Here is a 20028-nt window from a genome sequence, read left to right as displayed (position 1 = left end):
AGGGAAAGTCAGAGCTGCTCTCTTCTTTTACCCACTGGGAGAGGAGACACTGGGGGAAATTACCTCATCTACATTACTAGCAGAACAAAATAACAACACAAACTACATAAAGGTAGAGTTGAAAGAACTACATGGCTATAGAAATAAACGTAATAGGAATAGGGCTAACTAAACCTAAATGCTATATTTCGCTAATTTTACTCATCTTACTTATAGGGCTGGGTGATTTCACTATAGACTGCGTAACTAGATAAGGCTTAGACTAAGTGATTAAGTCAGTGTATAAGCCATGCTTTGTCGAAGTGCACTGTGTCTGGTGATCACACAGCATAGCCGGTCCTGTTTGTAAGCATTGAACAGCAATGGACAAAACAAAGCCGAGTCAAACCATAACTGCAGCAGTCAGAGCAGATTAGTTTTGCGTGACACTGATTGGCTGGATTAGTCCTGCGTTAACACTGATTGGCTGATGGGGTGGGGGCACGGTTAGGGCGCGTCAGCGAATCAAAAACCAGAGCAGTTGCCGGTGGAGCCCTGAAGGGCATGGCCTAACTCACCTCTGCTTAAGCTCCTCCTCCACTGATTTGAGAAGACTCCTGTCAGATAAGGAGTCAAATGAACAAGGGAGTAGTGAAGAAGAGAGGAGAAATAAAATAACTCAGCGGCAGAATCGCACATGACATGAGTAAAGGCGGTATTTCTCAGAGGGGGGTTCTGACCTAAGTTAACATGACATTCTTTAATGCTACAGGACAAAAACACATGGAAACCACAGAAGATACATTCAGCGTGTTGGCGTGTGTGAGAGTACGTGAGTTTCATCCCAGCCGAGTGGATATCACAACCCATCCAACATTGACCTTAGCTACTCAAAGCTGTACACTCACCTGGGATGTGTGAAGCTGTCAGGTCAGCTGTGTGTATACAACTGTGTTTGTGTATGCAGGTGGGCGTGAATGACAGAGAAATGGAGAATATAAACCCTATGAGGCTGTCCAGTGAGAGAAGGGTGAAGGAATGTGGACATAAATTGTTCAGGGATCAAAGTAAGTAAGATTAAGAGTGCCTCAAATCTGACAGGTGTATTGAGTGGCTTCTCAATATCCTCTCACCTGATTTATTCCATACACTCTTATGAAAACAAACCATCTATCATTCCACCGCATCCTGCTTATGGAGCAGATCATTCTAAACACACATGGTTTAAGCAGCAGCGAGTTTTGTCTCTGTCATTTCACACAAAGTGCTTACAGCGCACTTCTTCTGAGCTGAGCTGCGTTCCAAGAAAGGTGTCATGAATAAATGATCAGACGCCTTTCTCTTGACAGGAAGCCACGTCTCAGTACCACACCACCATCTGCTCGGGCTAATCCCTTTATACAGATAAGACAGGAGGAGAGGAGAGGGGGAGGGGGAGGCCAAGGCCGGAGGAAGGGAGAGCGGGGGAGGTGAGGAAAATAGAATGTGAAGAAGAGAGGAGAGAGTGGGGAGGCAAGGAGATTTGAGAGAAGAAGAGAGGAGAAATGTAGAGACAACGGGAGGAGATGTAGAGAGGGGAGATAGGGAATAAAGATGATAAAGCATAGGGAAGGGGGAGGAAGAATAGAGGAGGGGGAGGAAAGGCGGAGAGAGGGAGGATCAGAAGTATAAACCCAGAATAAGTGACTTACTTGTTTCCTCCCATTAGGCTTGGAGATTCCTGTCCATACTCCAGTTGAAGATCCTAGAGAGACACACATCAAAATTACATGATTGTTTCTGAAACACAATGACACACACTCAATGTGGAAAGGCACCATGGCTGAGGTTACCTACAGTACGGCATCTACTATATTACAGCTGAGACACACATCCACACCACACCTAAAAACACCAGAAAACACTGGAGAGAGAAGGCAGAGAGTGGTGTAACCTCAATGACTCCCAGGTCACATTGATAACACTCATGAACAGGTCATACAGGACCTTGACTACGTGAGAATAACAACCTCGGGGCTGGCAGACAGCGCCCACAGAGAGCCGAGGACACTACAGGTCACCACTGATGCTGCTTAGAGAAACACTACTTCGATTTACGATAGATGTTTCTAATGTGCATGTGTGATAAAAGTGGATATGACAGCATTATGCATTATGGATCTGTAACAAATAGATTAATGATAATTTGGTGGGTGCTTATATTTCTCCTATTTCTGTCCTATTGTACAAGTGTACGCATATGTGAATTGTAAATGTTTTTTTTGCATATCCCAACTCTCCCTGAGACACCCTCGGAGAATGGCGGCCAAGGTCTGCCATTATCAATGGCAACCCTGGAGCCAGTTACTAGCCCAACGCTCTAACCGCTAGGCTACATGCCGTCCATGACTAGATGAATATGCCATGTGAATGATATGAATGGAAAACATAAACACTATGTGAAGGTGTAGTAGTGCAAGGGGCCATACAGAAGTATCTCAGACGAACTAGTTGCAAAGGTATGGGTGGGTTTTATGGTGTGTGTGTGTGCGCACTGCAGCAATGCGACTGACTTTACTGAACAGTGTCATTGGCTGACACTGCGGGTCCATCAGCTCAGTGGACATATTGATTTTCCAGCGAGGATATAGATACCCCTATTCACCCTTCACAGCCAAGTGACAGACCCTGACTCCTATAGGCCAACACACCGCAAACTGACATATCCATACTACATTGAGCCAAAGAGAGCTCGGCTAACATATTCTTACTTATGCTGAAAAACTGCCATATCCTGCTGCCTCACATCACATCAATAAATTCCCCAGTATGTATATGAGACAAAGGAATAAGAGGTCTAAGTTTAACTGTGACTAGAGTCAGTCGTCTGAGTCAGTGATAATATTTGGGCAGAAGGAGAAAGGGGGGGACCGGTAATGGCAGCTTAGGGCTTGATCTGTTCCTGCTCTAATAGGCCATGGCCTCAGGGGTCCAAGTCAGTCACACAGGTTTTCCCCAAGAAGAGGTTCATCCACCCATATGCTATACAGAGATATCCCTGTCCCTAAATCCCTCCAAAGGCCATGCAGTAAAAACAACATAAGACAGGAATAACAATGAAAACAACACCGGCCAATGAGGCGAAGACAGCTTCACAGATGCAAATGCACAAACAGTTACTGACATCCAATAAACGTAGTCACTGAAAAGAACCACGAAAGAGACAAGAAAGGCGAACTGAAAGAGGACGGTTAAGCGTTAAGAAGCAGAGAGACGACCCAGAAGAAGAAATGGAGAGTTGTGGGAAAATACCAGATTAGATCTCGCAGTGTAGTACAGCTCTTCTGCACAGTCCAAAAAAGGGTCAGAGTCGGGCTGTTCAGCAGGCAGAATGAGAAAGACTCGTTAATTCAAAGTTAATGCCATCCAATCAGAGAAAGGGATTAAAGCATGGGAGAGGAGGATGGGTAAGAGAGGTAGGAAGTGAGGGATGAGAGTGGGGGGAGAGAAGCGGGGTGGCCATGCTGAAACATCAGCCAGGGGTGCAGGTTAGTACCAGAGTGAGTCGCATTCAGACAAATTTAGGAGACAAAGTCAAGAAATATGCTACACTGGGAGATAGATCATATGGATGACATGAGATATGCAGGAATTGTGACTGTGATTTAAACTGCAGCAGAGTCTCAACTAAGGGGGCCTGTCAATGGGGGTTTCCCCTGTTAAGGCACTGTCCCCTACACACAGGGTTCAGCCACAGTGGTATCAGGGGGACACTGCAGTACCAGGTTACTCACCGGCTCATGATGGGGCTCTGTCTCCTTCCTGAGCGGAGGGTCAAACTTCACCTGTCCAACTGATGGGGGGGGAGTGAGAGAGAGAGTGAGAGAGAGAGTGAGAGTGAGAGAGAGACAATTATAGAGTGGGGGGAGAGAGAGAGAGAGAGAGAGAGAGAGAGAGAGAGAGAGAGAGAGAGAGAGAGAGAGAGAGAGAGAGAGAGAGAGAGAGAGAGAGAGAGAGAGAGACAATTATAGAGTGGGGAGGGAGAGAGAGAGGGAGGGAGGGGAGATGACAGAAAGAAAGAGGGAGGGGGAGGGGAGACGACAGAAAGAAAGAGGGAGGGAGGGAGAGGGGAAAGAGAGGAAGAGAGAGGAACATCAGCCATGCACTTTAGTAAGGAACATTAACCTGTCTGAGCTGACTGGTGTTCTAATAGGATTTGAAGTTTAACTGTACAGCTGCAGGTAGAGAGATGAGTGAGAGCGCCGAGGTGCTCTAACAGGGGAGTGTGTGTGTGTGTGTGTGTGTGTGTCCTGATGATTCCCCACTAAGCATGATTTGTAGTCCAGGAGTAGGCTCAATCTGGGTCCGGGAAAACAGCCCTTAGCCACACATATAGAAACTTACAGTTGATCTCAGACAGCGTCTTCCCTTCCCTGGTGCTCCTGCTGGTGGAGCGAATCCGATGGGGAACAGACACTGGAGACTGTCAGGAAGAAAACAAAACATACAACCTTAACAGCCAAGATCATCATCACGCACAAATAACCTTTCCCCCACTCATAATGCAACCCTCAGTCCAATAACTGTAGTCTTATTAATTCCTGTGCAAACTTCGCTTCATAGTAAAATAAACAACAAAAAACATCAAACATCTCTCTCATTGAGAGGAAAGGAGAGTACTGATCATCCAATAGATATTCCTGTCTCGAAAATATATATTTGATACAGTGCATTCGGAAATTATTCAGACCCCTTAATTTTTTTTCCACATTTTGTTACGTTACAGCCTTATTCTAAAATTGATTCAATTGTTTTTTCCCCCTCATCAATCTACCCACAATACCCCATAATGATGAAGCAAAAACAGTTTTTTAGATTTGTTTTGCAAATGTATTAAAAATGTACGGAAATATCACATTTACATAAGTATTCAGGCCCTTTACTTTGGGGAGTTTCTCCCATTCTTCTCTGAAGATCCTCTCAAGCTCTGTCAGGTTGGATGGGGAGTGTTGCTGCACAGCTATTTTCTGGTCTCTCCAGAGATTTTAAATCGGGTTCAAGTCCGGGCTCTGGCTGGGCCACTCAAGGACATTCAGAGACTTGTCCCAAAGCCACTCCTGCGCTGTCTTGGCTGTGTGCTTAGGGTTGTTGTCCTGTAGGAAGGTGAACCTTCACCCCAGTCTGAGATCCTGAGTGCTCTGGAGCAGGTTTTCATCAAGGGTCTCTCTGTACTTTGCTCCATTCATCTTTCCCTCAAATCCTGACTAGTCTCCCAGTCCCTTCTGCTGAAAAACATCCCAACAGTATGATGCTGCCACCACCACCACCATGCTTCACCGTAGGGATGGTGCCAGGTTTCCTCCAGACATGAAGCTTGGTATTCAGGTCAAAGAGTTCAATCTTAGTTTCATCAGACCAGATAATCTTGATTCTCATGGTCTGAGTCTTTAGGCGCCTTTTGGCAAACTCCAAGTGGGCTGTCATGTGCCTTTTAATGAGGAGTGGCTTCCATCTGGCCACTCTACCATAAAGGCCTGATTGTTGGAGTACTGCAGAGATTGTTGTCCTTCTGGAAGGCTCTCCCATCTCCAAAGACAAACTCTGGAGCTCTGTCAGAGTGACAATCGGGTTCTTGTTCACCTCCCTGACCAAGGCCCTTCTTCCAAAATTGCTCAGTTTGACCGGGCAGCCAGCTCTAGGAAGCGTCTTGGTGGTTCCAAAATTCTTCCATTTAAGAAAGATGGAGGCTACTGTGTTCTTGGGGACCTTCAATGCTACAGAAATGTTTTGGTACCCTTCCCCAGATCTGTGCCTCGACACAATCCTGTCTCGGAACACTACGGACAATTCCTCATTACTTGGTTTTTGCTCTGACATGCACTGTCAACTGTGGGACCTTATATAGACAGGTGTGCCTTTCCAAATCATGTCCAATCAATCAAATTTACCACAGGTGGACTCCAATCAAGTTGTAGAAACATCTCAAGGATGATCAATGGAAACATGATGCACCTGAGCTCAATTTCAAGTCGCATAGCAAAGGGTCTGAATACTTGTGTAAATAAAGTATCTGTTTTAAATGTTTAATAAAGTACAAAAACATTCTAAAAACCTGTTTTCGCTCTGTTATTGTGGGGTATTGTGTGTAGATTGATGAGGATTATTATTATTTTTGTATAAGGCTGGGGAAGGGGTCTGAATACTTTCTGAATACACTGTATGTTTTCATAATCTACAGGAGTCTCAAACCCAATCTGTTTTTTAGGGTGAGAAGGGACTTAACCCGTTCTGACCTCTGACCTACACTACATGACCAAAAGTATGTGGAAACCAGCTCGTCGAACATCTCATTCCAAAATCATGGGTATTAATATGGAGTTGGTCCCCCCTTTGCTGCTATAACAGCCTCCACTCTTCTGGGAAGGCTTTCCACTAGATGTTGGAACATTGCTGCGGGGACTTGCTTCCATTCAGCCACAAGAGCAATAGTGAGGTTGGGCACTGATGTTGGGCGATTAGGCCAGGCTCGCAGTCAGCTTTCCAAAGTTGTTGAAGTTCTTCCACACCGATTTTAGGCTTGTATGCGGCTGCTCGGCCATGCAAACCCATCTCATTAAGCTCTCGACAAACCGTTATTGTGCTGACATTGCTTCCAGAGGCAGTTTGGAACTCGGTAGTGAGTGTTGCAACCGAGGACAGACAATTTTTACGCGCTTCAGCACTCGGCGGTCCGGTTCTGTGAGCTTGTGTGGCCTACCACTTCGCGGCTGAGCCGTTGTTGCTCCTAGCCATTTCCACTTCACAATAACAGCACTTACAGTTGACCGGGGCAGCTCTAGAAGGGCAGAAATGTGACGAACTGACTTGTTGGAAAGGTGGCATAATAATAAATAATAATATGCCATTTAGCAGACGCTTTTATCCAAAGCGACTTACAGTCATGCGTGCATACATTTTTTGTGTATGGGTGGTCCCGGGGATCGAACCCACTACCTCGGCGTTACAAGCGCCGTGCTCTACCAGCTGAGCTACAGAGGACCACGCATCCTATGACGGTGCCACGTTGAAAGTCACTGAGCTCTTCAGTAAGGCCATTCTATTGCCAATGTTTGTCTATGGAGATTGCATGGCGGTGTACTCAATTTTATACACCTGTCAGCAGCGGGTTTGGTTGAAATAGCCGAACCCACTAATTTGAAGGGATGTGCACATACTTTTGTATATATAGTGTATGAGTCAGGGAAAATGAGAACAATGACCCAGACAGTCACAACAACCTCCACGGCAGCAACAGAACACAACAAAGACAGACCACATTGAAAACAGGCAATTAAACCATGGCAACGCAAAGCAGCAAGCGATGTCTTAGCAACAACAACAAATGCAGATTAAGGAGCGCTCAAATTCACTTTAGTGGACGTTCCCTTTACCAGTCTTCTTCTGAGACCAAACACATAGACATTTACATACTACATACAGTGGGGGGGAAAAGTATTTAGTCAGCCACCAATTGTGCAAGTTATCCCACTTAAAAAGATGAGAGAGGCCTGTAATTTTCATCATAGGTACACGTCAACTATGACAGACAAAATGAGGAAAAAAAATCCAGAAAATCACATTGTAGGATTTTTTATGAATTTATTTGCAAATTATGGTGGAAAATAAGTATTTGGTCAATAACAAAAGTTTCTCAATACTTTGTTATATACCCTTTGTTGGCAATGACACAGGTCAAACGTTTTCTGTAAGTCTTCACAAGGTTTTCACACACTGTTGCTGGTATTTTGGCCCATTCCTCCATGCAGATCTCCTCTAGAGCAGTGATGTTTTGGGGCTGTCGCTGGGCAACACGGACTTTCAACTCCCTCCAAAGATTTTCTATGGGGTTGAGATCTGGAGACTGGCTAGGCCACTCCAGGACCTTGAAATGCTTCTTACGAAGCCACTCCTTCGTTGCCCGGGCGGTGTGTTTGGGATCATTGTCATGCTGAAAGACCCAGCCACGTTTCATCTTCAATGCCCTTGCTGATGGAAGGAGGTTTTCACTCAAAATCTCACGATACATGGCCCCATTCATTCTTTCCTTTACACGGATCAGTCGTCCTGGTCCCTTTGCAGAAAAACAGCCCCAAAGCATGATGTTTCCACCCCCATGCTTCACAGTAGGTATGGTGTTCTTTGGATGCAACTCAGCATTCTTTGTCCTCCAAACACGACGAGTTGAGTTTTTACCAAAAAGTTCTATTTTGGTTTCATCTGACCATATGACATTCTCCCAATCCTCTTCTGGATCATCCAAATGCACTCTAGCAAACTTCAGACGGGCCTGGACATGTACTGGCTTAAGCAGGGGGACACGTCTGGCACTGCAGGATTTGAGTCCCTGGCGGTGTAGTGTGTTACTGATGGTAGGCTTTGTTACTTTGGTCCCAGCTCTCTGCAGGTCATTCACTAGGTCCCCCCGTGTGGTTCTGGGATTTTTGCTCACCGTTCTTGGATCATTTTGACCCCACGGGGTGAGATCTTGCGTGGAGCCCCAGATCGAGGGAGATTATCAGTGGACTTGTATGTCTTCCATTTCCTAATAATTGCTCCCACAGTTGATTTCTTCAAACCAAGCTGCTTACCTATTGCAGATTCAGTCTTCCCAGCCTGGTGCAGGTCTACAATTTTGTTTCTGGTGTCCTTTGACAGCTCTTTGGTCTTGGCCATAGTGGAGTTTGGAGTGTGACTGTTTGAGGTTGTGGACAGGTGTCTTTTATACTGATAACAAGTTCAAACAGGTGCCATGAATACAGGTAACGAGTGGAGGACAGAGGAGCCTCTTAAAGAAGAAGTTACAGGTCTGTGAGAGCCAGAAATCTTGCTTGTTTGTAGGTGACCAAATACTTATTTTCCACCATAATTTGAAAATAAATTCATAAAAAATCCTACAATGTGATTTTCTGGAGAAAAAAAATCTCATTTTGTCTGTCATAGTTGACGTGTACCTATGATGAAAATTACAGGCCTCTCTCATCTTTTTAAGTGGGAGAACTTGCACAATTGGTGGCTGACTAAATACCATTTTTCCCCACTGTACTTAAAGACATCCTTCAGTGATTTTTTTTAACCTTTCCTGTTGAAAAGCGATATCCCAAGTGCAAATAAAGTAAATTACACACACTAAAGGGTAAATAAAAATAAGTGCAAAATAGTGTTTTTTAGACAACTGCAAACTTCAAGGAGTAGGGCATTCAAGGAGTTGGCTTGTTGGGAAGTCGTGATGTCATCAGCTTCCCCCTTGCTTGATGAACAATAGAGGAGCAATAGAGAACAAAAGAGGAAAGGCCCACCCCCCACTTGTGCCATGTCATGGCATACCTGGACCACCTATTGAGATGTGCCTTTTGTTAAGTACATCTCGTGTCAAATGAGGTGAAAAGAAGAGTGGTGTGCCACCATTTGTCACCTCAGTTTGACCTCACCTCGGCATACCAAACAAGCTCTAGTTTCTATATGTATGTTTATGCACTACACACACCCTTGGCCTAGCTAGACAAATCACAAGCTTGTTAGCATTAGCTTTAACAAACTAATGTACATACATAATAGAAGATATGCATGTAACAAACACAAACAAAACATTTTTCATCTTAACTTATTCTCACAGTTTAACTGTGTTCCTACTCATGCCTAAAACACACCCAAAACACTTCAAAATCCCACATGCAGATACATTTAACAAATGAAGTAACAGCAACTCCATAAGCGGGGTTCAATGACAAGACCCAGTCCAGTCTATCTGAGCACACACAGACCGGTGTTAGTTAGTTCTCTGTTACTACAGGTACTGATCACGGTGATACTGGTGCAGTTCTAATGTAGGCCACACTGGTACCTTCTTGCGCATGGCAAAGTGAGGTGCTCGCCGAGCACCAGGGCTGATGGGAAGGAAGTGGCCTCTATATTTAAACTGAGGAAGAGGAGGAAGAAGAGCAGAGAGAGGGGTAATGGAGGAGGGAGGAACGAGAGAGGAAAGATGTAGAACTCTGACAGTTAAGAGATCAGCATGATTGTACGAACTGAATGCGTCGAGAGCAATGAGGACAGGTGTCAGTCTTCATCCTGCTATTAGATTTGAGAAACCTGAAGAGATATAGAGGTTGGAGTTGTAGGTTAGGGTGGGGGGTGACTCTACCTCTGGTTCTGGGTCGTCATCGTCAAAGTCGTTGTATGTGGTGTGGTCTGGGTTGTTGGATTTGTCCAGCAGCTCGATGGCCAGGGTTCGACTGAGAGGCTGTGACACAAACGGGTGCTGTGGACACAGGAAGGGGACGCGAGGTCACAGCCTACAGGATTGCCATTACATTTCCACTGCTCTGAACTGCTAATCAATGATTGGCAGATGAACATGTTTTCTTGACAGAGACTCATTTCTAGTGTTTCCCTCTAGACTGGGAGTACCTGTAATAGTTTCTCTGCTGTTGGCCTCTTCTTGGGATTTTTCGTCAGGGACAATTTGACAAAATGATGGAAATTATTTCCCCTTTCATAGGAAGAGATAGAAAAGATAGATACATGTTAGAGCATTTATGTTTATAATATGAATAGAAAATGGTTAAACTGAGACTTAAACACTTTCCTCACTAGTCACAGAGGAGAGGTGAACCCTTACCATTTCACTTTGTCTTTCAATTTGGGCGGCTGGAAATTACTCTTTGTCATCAAGAAAAGGGCCCTGGGAAGAAAGAAAACAGACTTAGTTTCTAGAACAAAGTACATTATAAACTGGGTGCTTCGAGCCCTGGGTATGACGAAACATTTATTTTTACTGTTCTAAGTACGTTGGTAAACAGTTCATAACAGCAATAAGGCACCTATATGGCCAATATACACTGCTCAAAAAAATTAAAGGAACACTTAAACAACACAATGTAACTCCAAGTCAATCACACTTCTGTGAAATCAAACTGTCCACTTAGGAAGCAACACTGATTGACAATAAATGTCACATGCTGTTGTGCAAATGGAATAGACAACAGGTGGAAATTATAGGCAATTAGCAAGACACCCCCAATAAAGGACTGGTTTTGCAGGTGGTGACCACAGACCACTTCTCAGTTCCTATGCTTCCTGGCTGATGTTTTGGTCACTTTTGAATGCTGGCGGTGCTTTCACTCTAGTGGTAGCATGAGACGGAGTCTACAACCCACACAAGTGGCTCAGGTAGTGCAGCTCCTCCAGGATGGCACATCAATGCGAGCTGTAGCAAGAAGGTTTGCTGTGTCTGTCAGCGTAGTGTCCAGAGCATGGAGGCGCTACCAGGAGACAGGCCAGTACATCAGGAGACGTGGAGGAGGCCGTAGGAGGGCAACAACCCAGCAGCAGGACTGCTACCTCCGCCTTTGTGCAAGGAGGAGCAGGAGGAGCACTGCCAGAGCCCTGCAAAATGACCTCCAGCAGGCCACAAATGTGCATGTGTCTGCTCAAACGGTCAGAAACAGACTCCATGAGGGTGGTAAGAGGGCCCGACGTCCACAGGTGGGGGTTGTGCTTACAGCCCAACACCGTGCAGGACGTTTGGCATTTGCCAGAGAACACCAAGATTGGCAAATTCGCCACTGGCACCCTGTGCTCTTCACAGATGAAAGCAGGTTCACACTGAGCACATGTGACAGAGTCTGGAGACGCCGTGGAGAACGTTCTGCTGCCTGCAACATCCTCCAGCATGACCGGTTTGGCGGTGGGTCAGTCATGGTGTGGGGTGGCATTTCTTTGGGGGGCCGCACAGCCCTCCATGTGCTCGCCAGAGGTAGCCTGACTGCCATTAGGTACCGAGATGAGATCCTCAGACCCCTTGTGAGACCATATGCTGGTGCGGTTGGCCCTGGGTTCCTCCTAATGCAAGACAATGCTAGACCTCATGTGGCTGGAGTGTGTCAGCAGTTCCTGCAAGAGGAAGGCATTGATGCTATGGACTGGCCCGCCCGTTCCCCAGACCTGAATCCAATTGAGCACATCTGGGACATCATGTCTCGCTCCATCCACCAACGCCACGTTGCACCACAGACTGTCTAGGAGTTGGCGGATGCTTTAGTCCAGGTCTGGGAGGAGATCCCTCAGGAGACCATCCGCCACCTCATCAGGAGCATGCCCAGGCGTTGTAGGGAGGTCACACAGGCACGTGGAGGCCACACACACTACTGAGCCTCATTTTGACATGTTTTAAGGACATTACATCAAAGTTGGATCAGCCTGTAGTGTGGTTTTCCACTTTAATTTTGAGGGTGACTCCAAATCCAGACCTCCATGTGTTGATAAATTTGATTTCCATTGATAATTTTTGTGTGATTTTGTTGTCAGCACATTCAACTATGTAAAGAAAAAAGTATTTAATAAGATTATTTCATTCATTCAGATCTAGGATGTGTTATTTTAGTGTTCCCTTTATTTTTTTGAGCAGTGTACCATGGCTAAGGGCTGTATCCATCCCTTAGAACAGCTAAGAACAGCCCTTAGCCGTGGTATATTGGCCATATACCACACCGCCTCGTGCATTTTTGCTTAAATAAATATCCAGCATCACAGTCACAAGGCTTCATTCACACATCCCCCTGCACAGACTCACCTCATGGGGTGCAGGTCAAACATGGGAGGCTGCAGCTCAGCCAGCTCGATAGCTGTGATGCCCACGGCCCAGATATCACACAGCTGGTTGTAGCCCCCCTTCCTCTCCACGGCTGCCACCTCTGGCGCCATCCTGATAGGATGAGAGGAGGGAGGGAGCGAGGCGAGAGAGACAAAAGGAAAAAAGAGTACTTAACATTTCTACATTTACATTTTAGTCATTTAGCAGACGCTCTTATCCAGAGCGACTTACAGTTAGTGAGTGCATACATTATTTTTTCTATTTTTCATACTGGCCCCCCCGTGGGAATCGAACCCACAACCCTGGCGTTGCAAACGCCATGCTCTACCAACTGAGCTACATCCCTGCCGGCCATTCCCTCCCCTACCCTGGACGACGCTGGGCCAATTGTGCGCCACCCCATTGGTCTCCCGGTCATGGCCGGCTACAACAGAGCCTGGATTCGAACCAGGATCTCTAGTGGCCCAGCTAGCACTGCGATGCAGTGCCTTAGACCACTGCGCCACTCGGAGATAACATCAGTCATAGACCAACAATCATTCAAGTCAATAAATTACCATCATAACACTGTCCAAAGCAATATGAATGGTCTGTTACATCCTTAGATCAATAAGTCAATAAACCATAACATTATGTCAGAGCCTATCCAGAGTATGACACTGAGGGGAGGGACCAGGGGAGAAGCTCACCAGTATGGAGTTCCAATGAAGGACTTCCTCTTAGCCAGCGTGGCAGTGATCTGTGCAGATACACCAAAGTCCGCTAAGGAGCGAGAGGGAGAGAAGGAAAATGAGCAAAAAATAAGAAGTATTGTGAGATCTCATTCTAATAGATAGTCAAGGTGAGGCTTTGGGAACTCTGGTTGAGGGGAAAGTAGTGGTTGTCCATGGCCTTACCTAATTTCACATAGCCGTTGTCTGTCAATAGAATATTTGCTCCCTATGAGGAAAGGTAATAGGGTCAGGCAAAAATTAACATCAACATTTCAGAGATATTTTGTAAAGATGAGTAAGGAGTGAAAGGAAATCATCTCTACTTAAAAGCTTATTACTATCATTGACATGGCCTTACCTTAATGTCTCTGTGCATTTTGCCTTTGTTGTGGAGATAGTACAAACCCTGTAAGTAAGGAAATAAACAAATCACAAACACATTCTTATTCGATCTGACCCATAGATTCACATGGCACTGGCAGCAAGGAAAAAAACACACCTGAAGGGTTTCCCGTGACATATACGCAATCTGAGACTCAGACAGAGGCCCAGTCACTGGACAGGAGGGAGAGGAGGGAGGAAGAGATGAGGGCAGAGTTTAAGAGCAATCCAATGTATCTCAAGCATTTCATACATAATTTAGAGTTTAACACCAGTTGTTTCACTTAGAGTGTTATTTACTGTTCTGGCTAGCTGGCTATGATGGCTTAAGTGGGAGAGTGAAAAGAGTGGATATTGATTGCAACAAGCTTTCATTTATTGTGCTTCATGGTCTGTTTTTAGATGAAAACACAGCAAGTTTGTGAGTGTGGGAATGTGTGTGTGCTTGAGAGACTGTGTGTGTATCCTACCATGATAAATATCCTGCAGAGATCCTCCTCCGCAGTACTCCATGCTGATCCATAATTTATCTCTCCTGGAGAAGGGAAGTGATACACTCACTGTAAATATCCCTCAACAGACCACAAGACAGGGAATGCAAGACTCACAGCTAGGGCTGGACGATATATCAAATTAATTCGATTAATTAGAATGTATGTTTTTGCGCGATATTCCAAATGCCTGTATCGCATAATCAAGGTTTTTTGTATTTTTCGTTTTTTTATGAGCGTTTATGTCCTCTTGTTCTTATGTTGTCTTTTTGGTCTCGTCTCGTTTGCTCCTTGTGTGCTGTGCACCTTCCCATTTACACCAGAGATCTGAATATGATGACAAGATGCTCATGTCTCCGCCCTAACAATGGGAGTCGTTGTCCCAAAGCTGGGAAGGCAGGCGACACGCTTAGGTCCAAAATAAGCCCATAGAAACGCATTGGGCTTATTTTGGACCGATTTTTGCGAGAGTGAAACCTCTCGCTTCGCCTCCTTCTCCCAAGCTCCTCCCACTCACAACAACAAAGATGAGGTTGTGTTCATAACAATTCAACTGGTTTGCCTTGCTAGCTGAATTCAGAGCTTGTGAAATTATACCTAGATCTAAGTTGGCTAAACTTTAAATATAAATATTAGCTGGCTACTCACTAGCACGTGGGCTAGTGAGTAGCCAGCTTATGAGAGATTGCTTATGAGACCCGTGTTCATTTTCTATAATGCCTGGTACATTATTAGTGAATGTGCATTATGCATGGTTCTGGTTAAATTTGTAACAAAAATGTCATTTTTATAGACAGACCTGAAAGCCAGATCAGTGATTATTGCAAAAAAAGCATGTACAACTATTTTGATAAAATAATTACATTATCTGTGGGTCTTATGTTTGTGGAAGGCATATATTCAGCCTAGGTATAATTTCACAAACTCTGAATTCATTAGATTATTGCTGACCTGTTTTAAATGCAGTGTATTTGACCTTTAATTGTACAACAAAGCTTATTTAGAGAAATCATTAAAAAAGAATAATAATGGAGATACATATCGTGAATCGCCCATAAGTTTGAAAATAGAGATAGGAGTTTTAGGCCATATCGCCCAGCCCTACTCACAGCATCAGGTCAGACAACAGGACTCGATTAGACCAAAGATGGACGTTTTAGCTGTACTTGAAAATTTGCTCCACCGAAAATTACAACATAGTCCATTTCTGGCATAGCAACCTGAAATAGCTGTATTATTTTAGTCCAACTACAGAGAGATGTATTGTCTATCCATACCTGATCTATCAGTATGTCAGTCTTACCTGAGATAGCTACCGAAGTAGGCCACGATGTTGGAGTGTTTGCAGTCCTTCATCATGATGATCTCCTGCTGCACCACCTCAAAGTCCTCACCTGTCAATCACATTGTCAGCCGATCAGTTCCATGTTCATTATTACATTTAAAAAAACCAAAAAATATTCTTATTTACAATGACGGCCTACCCCAGCCTCCCCTATCCCGGACGAAGCTGGGCCAATTGTGCGCCGTCCTACGGGACTCCCGATCACGGCCGGTTGAGATACATGATCAAGCCATAAAGAATTAGCCTGGTGGCTAGATCTGTTTGTGCTTTAGCCAACGCCTCTGACATGTTGTTGTCATGCTGTACAACAATAGAGATGGTAGCTTAAGCAGAAACAGACATGGCTACCAGGCCAATACTGCCGATTTTAATCTCAGGATATAGACACCAACACATTACATCATTTCAAATTCATGCAGATGGTAAACATGATAGAACTTGTTTTGATCACTATTAGGCTGTGTGCTGGTGGAGGCTGTAGTGTCTACAGTAAATATATTGATGCAGGAAGTGAAGGCACTGCAGCGCTAACTGCATCAGATCCCGCTATTTTAGGATGCCTTCAAAACACTGGGACATGACTAAGAACCCAGGCTTATATGAAATGACAGCACATCTCAGCATGGATAAAATAGCTAATGGACTATTTCAGTGGGGTACCAGCTTAGAAATATATGTTATTTAAATGTCTATTTCGGTTGCTCCATCTACATTTTTGTCATTTAGCAGACACTATTATCCAGAGTGACTTAAAGTAGTGAGTGCATACCTTTTCATACTTTTTCATACTGGTCCCCCGTGGGAATCGAACCCACAATCCTGACATTGCAAGCACCATGCTCTACTAACTGAGCCACACAGGACCATCTATATGCTGTAAACACTTTTAAAGTGAAACTTGTGAGACACACACACACACACACACACACACATCCACATCCACATACAATACACTCACATCCATCCAAACTCAGAACCATCTTTGACAACAGTCAGAATGGATGTGGGTGAATATTGTAGTTGGCATATCCACACATACAGTTGAAGTCGGAAGTTTACATACACTTAGGTTGGAGTCATTAAAACTCATTTTTCAATCACGCCACAAATTTCTTGTTAACAAACTATAGTTTTGGCAATTGTTTACAGACAGATTATTTCACTTACAATTCACTGTATCACAATTCCAGTGGGTCAGAAGTTTACATACACTAAGTTGACTGTGTCTTTAAACAGCTTGGAAAATTCCAGAAAATGATGTCATGGCTTTAGAAGCTTCTAATAGGCTAATTGACATCATTTGAGTCAATTGGAGGTGTACCTGTGGATGTATCTCAAGGCCTACCTTCAAACTCAGTGCCTCTTTGCTTGACAACATGGGAAAATCAAAAGAAATCAGCCAAAAATTGTAGACCTCCACAATTCTGGTTCATCCTTGGGAGCAATTTCCAAACGCTTGAAGGCACCACGTTCTTCTATACAAACAATAGTATGCAAGTATAAACACCATGGGACCATGCAGCCATCATACCGCTCAGGTAGGAGACGCGTTCTGTCTCCTAGAGATGAACGTACTTCGGTGCGAAAAGTGCAAATCAATCTCAGAACAACAGCAAAGGACCTTGTGAAGATGCTGGAGGAAACAGGTACAAAAGTATCTATATCCACAGTAAAACGAGTCCTATATCGACATAACCTGAAAGGCCGCTCAGCAAGGAAGAAGCCACTGCTCCAAAACCACCATAAAAAAGCCAGACTACGGTTTGCAACTGCACATGGGGACAAAGATTGTACTTTTTGGAGAAATGTCCTCTGGTCTGATGAAACAAAAATAGAACTGTTTGGCCATAATGAACATCGTTATGTTTGGAGGAAAAAGGGGTTGGCTTGCAAGCCGAAGAACACCATCCCAACCGTGAAGCACGGGGGTGGTAGCATCATGCTGTGGGGGTGCTTTGCTGCAGGAGGGACTGGTGCACTTCACAAAATAGATGGCATCATGAGGAAGGAAAATTAGGTGGATATATTGAAGCAACATCTCAAGACATCAGTCAGGAAGTTAAAGCTTGGTCGCAAATGGGTCTTCCAAATGGACAATGACCCCAAGCATACTTCCAAAGTTGTGGCAAAATGGCTTAAGGACAACACAAAGCCATCACAAAGCCCTGACCTCAATCCTATAGACAATGTGGGCAGAACTGAAAATGCGTGTGCGAGGAAGGAGGCCTACAAACCTGACTCCGTTACACCAGCTCTGTCAGGAGGAATGGGCTAAAAATATTCACCCAACTTATTGTGGGAAGCTTGTGGAAGGCTACCCGAAACATTTGACCCAAGTTAAACAATTTAAAGGCAATGCTACCAAATACTAATTGAGTGTATGTAAACTTCTGACCCACTGGGAATGTGATTAAATAAATAAAAGCTGACATTTCACATCCTCAAAATAAAGTGGTGATCCTAACTGACCTAAGACAGGGAATTTTTACTAGGATTAAATGTCAGGAATTGTGAAAAACTGAGTTGAAATGTATTTGGCTAAGGTGTATGTAAACTTCTGACTTCAACTGTAGGCCTACATAGCCCCCTTACTGTCATCATACCCTTTGACCCCGAGGTGAAGCTATACTGTCTGATGGATACCCTGGCTTGGGATCTCAGTCTTTATCTGGTTGTCACTGTCAAGTCCTTCAGATCTGTGAATGTCTGAGCGAATTAGTGCCCTTCCTGACCCATATCTCGAAGGCAAATCTCTGTTACTATGGTAAGGAGTCTGACCCGAGGCCCCCAGCAGCTCTATTGACAGGAAGTGTAGAAGCACAGTCGACAAAAAGGCATACATGCTAGGACACATCTACAATCATTCACATAAGCCTTATAAACTAGGCCTCCTGTAGCTCAGTTGGTAGAGCATGGCGCTTGCAGCGGCAGTGTTGTGGGTTCGACTCCCACGGGGGGCCAGTATGAAAAATGTATGCACTCACTAACTGTAAGTCGCTCTGGATAAGAGCGTCTGCTAAATGACTAAAATGTAAAATGTTATGTATGAAGAGGTTTAACCCTTTCCAGTCACTAAAACATGCTATACATTAATGTGGGTCAGTAGCCAAATGATTAATCCATGCAAATCCCAGAATAACCACCTATATCCTTCTAGTGCCCTGAGCTGTCAAGCAGCCACACAGCTTGCTAAGTGCGAACACTGTCACTGGGACATGGTAGGCTAGGCTACAGTACCTTCAGAAAGTATTCATATCCCTTGACTTATTCCCCATTTTGCTGTGTTAGTCTGAATTCAAAATGGATTAAATCATTTTTACCCCCTCACCCATCTACACACAATACCCCATAATGACAAAGTGAAAAAGATTTTTTATGCAAATGTATTGAAAATGAAATACAGAACTTTCACATTTACATAATTATTCACACCCGAGTCAATACAAGTTAAAACCACCTTTGGCAGCGATTACAGCTGTGAGTCTTTCTGGGTAAATCTAAGAGTTTTGCACACCTGGATTATACAATATTCGCACAGTATTATTTTTTAATATTCTTCAAGCTCTGTCTAGTTTGTTGTTGATCATTGCTAGACAGCCATTTTCAAGTCTTGCCATAGATTTTCAAGACGATTTATGTCTAAACTGTAACTAGGTCACTCAGGAATATTCAATGACATCTTGATATGCAACTTCAGTGTATATTTGGCCTTGTGTTTTAGGTTATTGTCCTGCTGAAAGGTGAATTTGTCACCCAGTGTCTGTTGGAAAGCAGACAACCAGGTTTTCCCTCTAGGATTTTGCCTGTGCTTAGCTTTATTATGTTTCTTTTTATCCTAACAAACTCCCTTGCCGATGACAAGCATACCCATAACAAGATGCAGCTACCATGCTTGAAAATATGAAGAGTGGTACTCAGTGATGTGTTGTTGGAATTGCCCCAAACATAACGCTTTGTATTCAGGACAAAGTTAATGTCTTTGCCCAATTTATTGCAGTTTTACTTTAGTGCCTTATTGGAAACAAGATGCATGTTTTGGAATATTTTTATTCTGTACAGGATTCCTTTTTTTCACTCTCATTTAGGTTAGTATTGTGGAGTAACTACAATGTTGTTGATCCATCCACGGTTTTCTCTTATCACAGCCATTGAACTCTAACTGTTTTAAATTCACCATTGGCCACATGGTGCTTCCTCTCCGGCAACTGAGTTAGGAAGGACACCTGCATCTTTGTAGTGACTGGGTGTATTGATACACCATCCAAAGTGTAATTAATAACTTCACCATGCTCAAAGGGATATTCAATGTCTGCTTTTTATTTTTACCCATCTACCAATAGGTGCCCATCGTTGCGAGGCATTGGAAAACCTCCCTGGTCTTTGTGGTTGAATCTGTGTCTGAAATTCACTGCTCGACTGAGGGACCTTAAAGATAATTGTATGTATGGGGTACAGAGATGAGGTAGTCATTAAAAAATCATGTTCAACACTATTATTGCACACAGAGTG

At 44.1% G+C, this 20028-nt stretch overlaps 1 protein-coding gene across 1 annotated transcript in view; it reads right to left on the bottom strand.

Annotated features, from left to right (window-relative positions):
- Positions 1-20028, bottom strand: part of LOC121571963 (mitogen-activated protein kinase kinase kinase kinase 3) — a 71114-nt gene that overhangs the window by 10506 nt on the left and 40580 nt on the right. Inside the window, 15 exon segments of the mRNA XM_041883837.2 lie at positions 558-596; positions 1671-1723; positions 3271-3333; positions 3753-3811; positions 4363-4441; positions 10139-10255; positions 10405-10486; positions 10616-10678; positions 12569-12700; positions 13279-13351; positions 13486-13528; positions 13661-13708; positions 13802-13857; positions 14154-14218; positions 15478-15568. Coding sequence (XP_041739771.2) covers positions 558-596; positions 1671-1723; positions 3271-3333; positions 3753-3811; positions 4363-4441; positions 10139-10255; positions 10405-10486; positions 10616-10678; positions 12569-12700; positions 13279-13351; positions 13486-13528; positions 13661-13708; positions 13802-13857; positions 14154-14218; positions 15478-15568 — 1063 coding nt within the window.

The sequence above is a fragment of the Coregonus clupeaformis genome, chromosome 1 (assembly GCF_020615455.1).
Source record: "Coregonus clupeaformis isolate EN_2021a chromosome 1, ASM2061545v1, whole genome shotgun sequence".
NCBI lineage: Eukaryota > Metazoa > Chordata > Actinopteri > Salmoniformes > Salmonidae > Coregonus > Coregonus clupeaformis.
Note: the sequence above shows the minus strand (reverse complement) of the source record. Positions and strands in the feature narration are given on the sequence as shown.